The sequence below is a fragment of the Cystoisospora suis genome (assembly GCF_002600585.1).
Source record: "Cystoisospora suis strain Wien I chromosome Unknown contig_2243, whole genome shotgun sequence".
NCBI lineage: Eukaryota > Apicomplexa > Conoidasida > Eucoccidiorida > Sarcocystidae > Cystoisospora > Cystoisospora suis.
Window position 1 is genome coordinate 1128 of NW_027155042.1, and position 10387 is coordinate 11514.

Consider the following 10387-nt stretch of genomic DNA (forward strand, 5'->3'; position numbering starts at 1 on the left):
CGGAGAGTGAGGAGGGGCAACACTGACTCGTGTGGCGACGAGTGAGACCAGACACTTGCAAATTTCTTTCTGTTCTTAACTGACAAAGACGCCGTGCGCAGGCAAGAGGCGACAGAGAATTAGCTGTTCTCCAAGTCGCCAACTGAGGCGGCGGAGACAGCGCTAGTAATCCAGCAACCCTAGGAGGGGAGCTGGGCTGTACACTCCAGTGAAATTTTCGGCAGCGTGCGGGGGGCTCCCAAGGTGCTTGCAACACGGGGCTCCGACAATGTGTTCACGCTGCGATACCAATGTGGCCTGATGTCACAGGGAAGAAGCCGCCGTCGCAGTTCGAGGCGCTGACATTTTTAAGTGCTGTCAGTCGTTGTTACTCGGGCGGCACACCGTCCTCGCATTGCGTCTCAGGCCTCCATCCTGCCACAACTATTAACTTCAGAAACTACGTCTGTTCTGGAAGGGATAAAATAGTAACCACGTCCACACCGGAAAAGCTCCTAGTTTTATTGTCAGCGCACTCGTACGGCGGTTTTTTGACGGGATATCTGGGCTCTTTTTTTCTCGCTTTTTCTTTCAAAGACGTCGTACGGGCTTGAATAACGGGACGAGTAGATTCCATCCCGAGACTGATATTCTTTATAGGAATCCGCACCAACTAACCTCTCGTTCACAAGGGGAAACGATATCAGGGCGCAAACCCGGGTACAAACAGAAGCTCCTGATAGTCGTACCCAACAGGAGAGTACCGCAGAACTACGTGAAAGTTGCTATGCCGCAGTTCTGCTTTGCCGGCCAAGCTGATTCGTGGTCACCGCCGCACCAGCCGGGCCTGCTAGCATCTGCCACTGAGTACTCCGTGCTAGAGGCTGAACAGGCATGAAATTGCACGACAGTTGGCGGTAATAGTTGTTACTGGATTACCGGGAGGCTCAGCATTGAGTGGCATCTTCGAGTAGATCCTCATACATCTCTATGGATGACACGCGAGCTGCTGCGTGGTTGCTTCATCTCAATTCCCACTGAAAGAGTGGCGATGAAAGCTGAGCCGAGATTCTGTGCTCACTATCATCGTTTCCGTGAAAGGAGGGGAGCTGACCGTGCCCTCGTAAAAGCGTCTCTATTCCCCGCCAGTCGGGACCCGCTGAACAGATCTTCCAGGCCACGACGAATTGAATGGCCTTATTCTTCGGGCGGCGGTCCTGACTGCAGCATACACAGCGTTTACCAAATGAGGGACAGAGCGCGAACGGGCATGAAACGTCGGGGGGGGGGAATAGGTCCGGACATCCAATAAAACGAGGCGTAGCATACGACTTTCAAAGGAGCCGCGCAGTGTAGACCTTTTCACGAGAAGCTATGTAACTCTACTTGGCAGTATCCCTCCGCTTGCGTAGCGAGACGGTACACTCACTCGTCGTCACGGAGCGCACCGCATCTGGTCGGGAACCATGTACTGACTGAGCGAGCCATCCTCACTCCCGACCGGTTCCACACACCGGTAGGGGTTTGCAAGGGTCTGGCTGAAGTCTGGAGTCTCCGGCCTGACTGGTGATGGCGGTGGTGACTTTCTGCCTACCCGGGGCTGCAGGCCTCCGTGCGCCGTCTCGTGTTCTCGTCTCGTTCGCGGTGCCGGTTGGCGAAACTTCGAAGTGCCAGTTCACGTTCTCCGGGGCGATTTTTGCAGTAAACATCGTCCTTCCGGTAGGTGAAGGAAAGTTTGGTCATGGCCAAAATTTCTTGCCTTAGCGCGGCGCCCGCTACATCCAGCTTCTGCCTCCATGGGCGTCCCCCCACTACCGGATCCCCCACTGTAACGTAGCTTGATCACCGGCTGCACAAGGACCGAGAGAACAAAGCATGTCGCGCTTGCGAATGGGAAAGGCTTCCGCTGTGTAACAGATTCTTCCGCCATTCGGACAGATGAAAGGGATCATCGGTTTTTATGTGTGATGCCCGACTGGCAAACTAGGCAAATATTCGCCGCCGGGACCGTCAATGTTATAGGAAAGTGCAACAACGTGCGACGCGCTGTCTGGGTGTACCATCGTCGGTAAATACGCGTTGTCGTTCTGCTTTATCTTGTTGGGAGTTTCTTCTCTTCTTGGATTTCTCGTAGTTTTTATTTTGTGGCGTATGTCTACACAGAAAGGAGTTTCGGCACTTTGCCCCGCAAAGAGAGACCTGCAGCACAGCCCAGCCGCCTGCGGTTTCGAGTACAGTTCTTTTGTTACCTTGCCGGGGAGCCGGCCACGGGTGGAGGCTCTGAAGTTTCTCAAGAGGGCAGATAGACGGAAGAAAGGTTACAAATAAGGTTTTCGGTTATCGTTCTCATTCCTACCGCTCAATTCAAGGCAGTGTCGTGGTTAGGATCTCAAACGTGGTCTGCTTTCACACTTGCTGAAAGGTCCCAGAAGCCTTCTCAGTGTGATTTTACCCCGTCAGACGATGCATGGGGCCGGAAGGCCGGTCACGTTAGCGGGAGGAGGTTGCCCTCTTCGTTTTGCCTTCCGCCCTGTTACATCTTCATTGTAACTCTGATTCCTTTACGGAGCACGGTCCCGCATCTGCGCGTGAGTGCGCTCGGATTCAGAGCCGCAGCGCTGTATTCATACAGTCGAGTCGTTGAGCTTGTTCAATCGTTACTTCCGTTTTGAGGGAAGGCTTTTTTCTCCGTATACGGAAACAAAGAGCACCGTAGGCCTACGTTTCTTGTGGAGGTACACCTCTTCCCTGGTACGTGGTGTGTTTTTTCTTTTCCTTTAAAAGGTTTTGTTCGGCTCTGTTTGGAAGTGTCCCCGACGTATCGCTCGCCGTTCACGCTCTTTTCTACGGAAGTTCCAGTTTCCGCTCTTCACGAGACTTTCGCCACATAACTGACTGTGTGTTCCTGCCGCTCTTGCGAGTCTGTGGTCACGGACCAGAATGATGGAGGCGTCATCTCTCAGTTCCTCCTCGGCTGGCCATACGGCCGTGTCGAGGACGCCGCCCCAGGTAGTTGTCGGAAAGCCTGTTAGCTCTGTTTCTCCTGCTGCCGTCCTTTCTTCCTCATCAAGAGAGAAGCCGACACGAGGCAACAATCGGCCCGATCTGTCTGCGGTGGCAGGCAAAGATAGAACTTTCTCGGACTGGACCGTCGCCACGGGTGTTTCAGTCGAACAGCCAAATGAAAGCGATGACTTTGATGATAGGGGCCGGCCGATAGAGGACAGAGGAGACTTGAGTGGAGGAGGGGGTGTTTATGACTTTTCCTCAAGCAGTCAGCAAAAAACGAAGTCTCCGGCTTCTCTTTTGAAGGACGTTCGCCTGAGTAGTCGTTTAATCTTCTATTACTTTCTCTTTGGCTCTATTGCGATTCTTTACGGCTACGAACAATCGGCTTCGCGGATGCTTCTGGATCCCGTTGTAGAGTATTTTCATGTCTGTGATCATCAGCAGACAAACCATATCTGCTTATCAAAGTTGCTTTTCTTCTTTCTGTCTCCTTTAGGCTCGGTGGTAAGGATATCTCTCTGGAACAAGGCGTTGTCTAGATGTGAGTTCTTTCTCATATCACTTCTTTGTACCAGGAGTCACACGGCCCAGCGTACCGAAACGGGAGTGCACATTTCTGCGTGCTCGTCTGCTTTTCACGTGTGTCCCCGCTGAGGCCGCCCTCGCGTGTTACTATGTTGCCCTTTCGGTCAGGGATCAAGTGTACGTGCCGTCAGATGACGCACACGACTGGATCGATGTGGCAACTGTATAGGTGTACATCGACCAATTGCGGGGGACATTTTTCCGAACTAGTCTATCCGCGTGTAGATTCTTATCTTTGTCTGATGTGTGCATGGTATATACGACCTCGCTCCCCGCATGCATGTAGGTATATATTTATATCGCTGTGTATATCCGTGTATAGACACGCGTCAGTACCAGTTGCGAGGCTGCGTTTTCTGGTTGAAGTAAATAATCGTTTGTGTGTGTCCGTCTCGCTAGTAGCTTTCCGCTGTTCTCTTCAATCCTCTGCATTCACGTGTTGCTTCCTTCTTTCTTCACTCTTCTGTAAGAGGTTGTTGAGTGGATCCGCGTTGACATTTTACACCACTAAGAGGGGGGAAGACCATCACACCGGAAGATTGTAGTTCCACATACCTCTCAGCTCGTCTGTAAGCGGGCTCTCATGTCAGCAAGGATGGCGGAAGTCGTGAATCTTCTGATCTCGATTTGTCTTGCCTCCGTGCCCCGCCGCCCCCCCCCCTTCTGTCCTGTATGCGTTTTCTGAAGTGGTGTACGGGTGTACGTACAGTTATACCTTTTACGGTGAACAAACAAACTGTCTTGTCTTTTGTCGTGTGTGTTGGTCCATGTTTTTCCAGATTGGTTGCTTTGCTGGAGGATTTATAGCCCATGCATGGGGACCGCGGAATCTCTTCTATATCGTTAGTGTTCTTTTTGTTACGGGTTTCATTCTCTATTCCAGCGCTTCGTATTTCGCTGTAAGAATAAAAAGGAAATCACTTCCTCGTCAGGTTTTTTCAAGAGCGGAGGGAGAGGGTGGTTGCTGATGAGATATCTCGTAACCGCCGTGGTGTGTGTTCACGTCCGTGTGCTGTGCTGCTCAGGTGAATGAGGCACGGAGGGAGTGCGTCATGCTTGTCCGTGTCATCTATGTGTTAGGGTCCCTGTATGTTTGGCTGGGCTTGTCTGGGTCGCTCGTGTATCTGTACTTTTTTTTTCGTAGCAAACTTACTGCCTGCATCGAACTACGGTATGCGTATGTGTTCATCTGCGTGCAGATGTAACCTTGTTCCGAAAGTGTGAGGTTTACCGTGTTTCAGAGGAGACCGTGTATTAAGTATCTGGGCTCGTGCATGCACTCGGTGTAGATTCATCTGCATATGACTCGCTCTGCGGCATGCTTGTATGTACAGTCTTATGTATATGTATGTATCGCTTTTCTCTTTTTACCTGTACAAACAACAATACCAGTGAGCGTTGAAGGCGTGCCGTATGCTCTCTTCAATCACAACTCATGGCAGGCTCGAGTGACTTCAGTCTGGACCCACACTTAAGCGGATATGTTGTGCTGTGTGGGCGCTGTTTCATACGGCACTTCTGTAGGTTTTACTGGCAAGTCGAGCCGTCATTGGTGCTGCGCAAGGAGCCGGGTTTGTTTCGTCGTCGATGTATCTGTCTGAAATTCTCCCGAAGGATTCTCGAGGAACCTTCCTCTCCTCTTTCTTTCTTCTCCAGCTCTTTGGTAAGTGGGATAGGGTTCCTTTCTGCCGTATAAAAGAAGGCTAAATTACCTGCTGCTGTGTGCTTGGACATGCATTTATATATATTTATATGTAAATATATGCACATGCATTTTTTGGCATGCACATGCTCGTAGGCGATTTTTCCTTCGCATGTGTCTTCGTTATTCTTCATCTCTACAGAACCCACAAAAGCCACCAGTGTCTGTTTCTGTTCCTGGTGTACTCCATACGTGAGTACGGTGCGGTGGTCTGGTGGCCGTCATCTGTGTTGTGTTTATGATCTGTTTCTTTTCGGTTTTTCTTGTGTGTGTCGCAGGTTCTCTGACGGCCCGTGCACTCCTTCCAGCAGACTCAATCCAAGCTGCAAAAGTGGCCCAGCATTTGGCCTACGTTGGAGGTCTTGGTGCAGTTGCTGTGGGTGCGCTGGTGGGTCGATCCTGACGTTTGTGATTCTCTTCCTTTTCTCTCTCGTTTCGCCCTCATCTTTCAGGCCTGTATTTGCCGTTTTGTGAAAACATCCATCGTCAAGGTTGATGTACTGTGGTGCTTGTATAGGGATACTGACGGCGGTTGTTGTCTCACTTCTACCTTCCTTTATGTTGTACACGTTTGCATGCGTTCATGAGCAGCCGTACATTGGTTTTTGACATCTGCTCGTTCTCACTACATTCATGGTGAGAAGGACCTGCTTGTACGGGTGGACACGCCTTCCTTCAGCCATCTTTCAAAGGTGGCATCGGCTGTATATACATATATATGCAATTAATATGCATTTTTCTTTTTATTGTCTTCGTATGGTCATCTGACATCGGTTAGCTCTTCGCCAGATGGCTAGGGGACGGAGCAGGAATCTCTTGTTGGACCTCTGGACGTTTGCGTTGTACGCTTGTAGAAGAGTATACATACCGCATCTCAATTCTTTTCTTCATTCTTACTCTTCACGTGTGTTTCCGGTAGCGGTGCCGCTGCTGTTCAGGTTTTCTCCCGTTTTACGACGCGCTACCCGAATATGTGCTTTTCTTTCCCATTCAGTTTCTCGTTCTTCTTGTTCTCGTCCCGGAGAGTCCTCGCTGGCTGCTGCAGAGACAGCGGAAGGCGAGGGCTTTACGAGCTCTCGAGATGCTGGGAGAATCATCGATGGAGGCAGGGGCAATTGTGGTCCAGCAATCGGAGATATATTTACCTCACAGACTACTCGTCAGAGGAGGAGGCGCAACCCAAGCTGCAGTAAGAGGCAAACTCCGCACTTCGGTGATGTCGCCTGCAGAGAAGTTCGATCATTTCACGATGTGACAGGAGTAGGGAGGGGGAGACCAGTGTGAACCTCGTTCTTCGGCACCAGTCACGCTGTGAAAAATTGGAGACGAGAGACCTGTCTTTCTCCGGTATTTCCCGCGTGCAGGTGATGAGTATCTCCATCACGATCATGTGTAGATACACGTCATGTACTTCTCGAATGCTACACGTACATACGAGTGAAAAAATGTCATAGGTCTCCCTCGTTCATCGTAAAGGGATCTGCATGTACCGTACGCCCATGTATACATATATATACACGGATAGGTGGACGTTCACTCGTGACTGAGTCTACCTCTTTAGGGGCACTCAGTGTTCGGCATACACTGTAAAATCGTGCCTTCTCACCGTACGTTGCTTTCTCACACATCTTTGCCACTATTTTGTTCTTTGGGGGTGTTTTTCTTTCTCTGTTCAGGATGGAGAAGGTCTGTGTACAAGACTGTTCAGTTCGCATGGCTTGGATTTCGCAGGCGTTCTCGCATGCGTCCTAGCGGCCGTCTTTGTAGGCGGAGAGTCGATCTTCTTCTTTAGTGGAGATCTGATCGGCGCCGTCATATGTGACAATCGTCTGTCGTTGCTTGCTGTCTCGATTGCCAAGGTAAAGAAAGAGTCTACAGCTTTCTTAACCTCAGCTGAAGTTAGAGGTGAACACTGATGGTATATAACATGCTTTCTGCCCCCGAAGAAGTAGATTGCATGCGTGATGCCGTTGTCTCGAGGGATGCCATGTAGATAACTAAGTTCACTTCGGCTGATAATGAAAATTCACTCCGCTTTTCGGTTGAGTCGCGACAGTGAGACTAGTTCACGCTGGGCATTGTCTGTCTTTCTACATATATGCGTAGACAGATGTGCGTAAGTATCTGTATGAGTAGCGTTTGGAAGCTGTTATGGATGGCATTAGTAGGACGTAGTGTGCAAGCACTGAATTCTGCATCTGTGTATGTGTATACATATGCATGTATTCGTATACTTCCATGTGGGTGCGTATCTTGTTGGAAATGTGTGTGTATCGGTGGAGAGATAGGAGTGACGAATGCGTGTCAGGACCGACAAGCAGACTGCTGTTCGCTGTGACGCAAGGGAGAAAAACTGTCAGAGAGGGTGCGGTCATACACATCCTTATACGTACATAGATATGAGCACGCATCCGTATACATACACGGCTACGCGTATATATATGTATGTGTATATCTACACAGTCACGTAGTACACATCGGTACTCTCGCGGTGTTGCTATGTTTCGATCGGCCGATTCGGGGCTCTGTACTCCATGTTCCTGGACGAGAGATAACGTTTCTGTGTTCTCTTGTAGCATTCTTTATGCCGTTCTCTATTGTTCCCTTTGATCCTCCTTTCTCTTCTGTTGTATTCAGGTTCTGGGAGGGATCTCGTGCATTCTTGTTGTCGATAGTTGGGGACGGCGTCCGCTTCTGTGTTTCGGGACTTCTGTTGCAGCAACAGGCTACTTCTTCTTAATGGTGGGATAATACGTTTCCTTCTCGTCTTCTCTTGGGTCGCAGGGGTGTATTTCTGTAGAAGTAAAGAATCTTTCACAGGAGGGGGAGGCTACGACAGACAGATGTGCGATGAGGATCGTGTGCATATGTGCGCATCTCTCTAGGTATAAGTACGTATCCCCACGCAGTCTCGTGTCGGCTGGATTGAATTGGTGTGGTGCAGCTGACGCTTCTTCGTACGATGAATTTTGCGGCGTGTTCGTGTAGTTACAGAAAGATAGGTCGTGTAATTTCTTTGGAGTCTTCGTTTGCGTGTCTTTACGTTCTGTCATGAGGAAGACGAGCCGCACATGCGGAGAATGCGTGCAGCAGAGTGAAGTAAGGGCGCCATGGTAGAGAGAGAAACATGCAGCAGAGAGATAGTTAGGTGGATATCGGAGTGATAGATAGTTGGAGAGAGATACAGAGGTGAATGTAAAGAGTGTAGGTGGTTCACGTCGGTAGTTTAGTATGGTCGAGAAAACTGTTGTTCGGGGTCCGTACTCAACCGTCTCTGGAGAAATTTTTTTCTTGGTGTAGAGCCGAATGCACTTTCTCCTAGTCTTTCTTCTGCCTGTAAACCGAAGATGTCTCCCGGACAGAAAAGCGATCTTGCTTCCATATATGAGCTTTTTCTAGGAAGAAGTCGAGCAGTAGAGTAGCTAACTTGTGCTGTCTCCCTGTTATGTGTGTATATCTTCTGTTGTGACGCGGTTGTCTTTCACAATACAGATGGGATATCTTTGGGGAGGAGCCGGGTCTCCGGTGTCGCGGTTCGGATTTCCTTCTTCGTCTTCTACAATCGCTCCATCTCAAGCATGTTCTTTTATACCGGGAGATGAAGGGGGAAGTGGACTGCTGTATTTCTTTCCAACAGTCTTTTATTTTCTCGGACTTTTATTCGTTGTTTTCGGATTGAGTTCGAGTTGGATTCCTCTACTTTATCTTCTTGTATGCGAGGTATGTACACTCCACATCTTCAGGCGACATCCATCTGTCGCAAGTCTTCAGTTCGTCTTACATTCTCTCTCTCCGTTCTCCATGTACTACGCGGGACGACTCGCATGTCGTGCACATGATAGACATGTGCGCTGTGTCTGTGTGTCTTCATGCATCTGTGCGTGTGTCTATCAGTCCATGTATGTATACCTGTATACGTGTATTTATATACTCCCGTGGATGTGACATGTATTCTGGATTTATGAGGTTTCCTCACTTCACCTTTTTCCGCATTTGCCTGTTTTTTCGGGGGGGTGTGAGCGTGTATCAACGCCGTGCCATGGAGGCAGAGCGGGGCGAAAAGGCGCTTCTGTCATTTTTCATTTTCATGAGAGAGAATATCTGCTTCACTATGTGTTACATCGACCTTGTCCAGGAAGCAGACTTGCCTCCTCATTTCTCCAGTCATTCCTTTCTCTCGTGTTTGGTATGTCCCTGTTGTTTTCCTCAGCTAATACCGACTTGTGTCCGGGGGGTAGCTGTAGGTATGTGTCTCTCGTTATTCTTCTTCCTCAAGGCAACAAGTTTACTATTACTAGGATCGACTCTATTCCAAAGCTATGCAGGCGCAGGTGAGAAGAGGAAGATGATGGAAAAAGAAAGGGCTCTGTGTTGATGTGTCACAATGCGGGCAAAGAGCAGGAAGAAAGGAAAAGGGAAGAGGAGGAAGTTCTTGAGGGTCGGCAAGGTTGTGGTCTCTTCTTTCTGTTATGTTCGTCGCCTCCGCTTCTAGGATCTCCTGTGTTCATTGATTCTTCGCGTCTCCGTCTCAAGATGAGTTACGGTGTCGCCTTCAGTTTCCGTCTCTCTCGCTGCCAGCGTCCGACTTCTTTTTCGACGTGTGTACGTGTGCCCTTTACATCTTCCTCTATTTATCAACACGCAGTTTCCGTTTTATGTCATCTGGCTGGAGGGAATACAGGTCTGTCTACAGATACGTATACTTGTACGTACGTGGCTTTGTGTATGTACCCGTGTATGTCTGGCATGTCTTTGTACCTTGGTAGAGAAGGATTGCTTCATTTTTCTCAGAGCGCGTATACCTAACCGCTGTAGAGAAGTCTCCAGAGTTAGTTCGACTTTGCCCGGCAGGTGACGAGGAATGAGAGTAGGGAAGTTCATCCTTTGTCTGCTCGAGGCCTCGTCTCCAGCATGTTTTCGCGTTCTTGAAATATCTTCTCTCGTTCATCTGTAGCTCTTGGACTCACTGTATCACGTAACATTGGACTACAGGGTTCCTACTGCCTGAAAGGACATGCACTAGAGCAGGCGGCTGTCGTCACTTTCTTCTCTCCTACCCTCCCTTTGGAGAATATTGCTCGAATTGCTTCTTGCATGCATGCGTGCATGCAT

The 10387-nt window shown here is 49.4% G+C and overlaps 1 protein-coding gene across 1 annotated transcript; it reads left to right on the plus strand.

The window, feature by feature from the left end:
• Positions 1 to 1700: 1700 nt before the first annotated feature.
• CSUI_004709 (sugar transporter st1) lies at positions 1701 to 9606 on the plus strand (the record flags this gene model as incomplete). Its single annotated transcript, XM_068064894.1, has 9 exons — positions 1701 to 3529; positions 4353 to 4472; positions 5098 to 5236; positions 5554 to 5663; positions 6270 to 6464; positions 6952 to 7134; positions 7913 to 8017; positions 8768 to 8995; positions 9486 to 9606. Coding segments are annotated over exons 3-9 (1017 nt in total), but the record flags the coding sequence as incomplete, so codon positions are not given.
• Between the last annotated feature and the right edge of the window lie 781 nt (positions 9607 to 10387).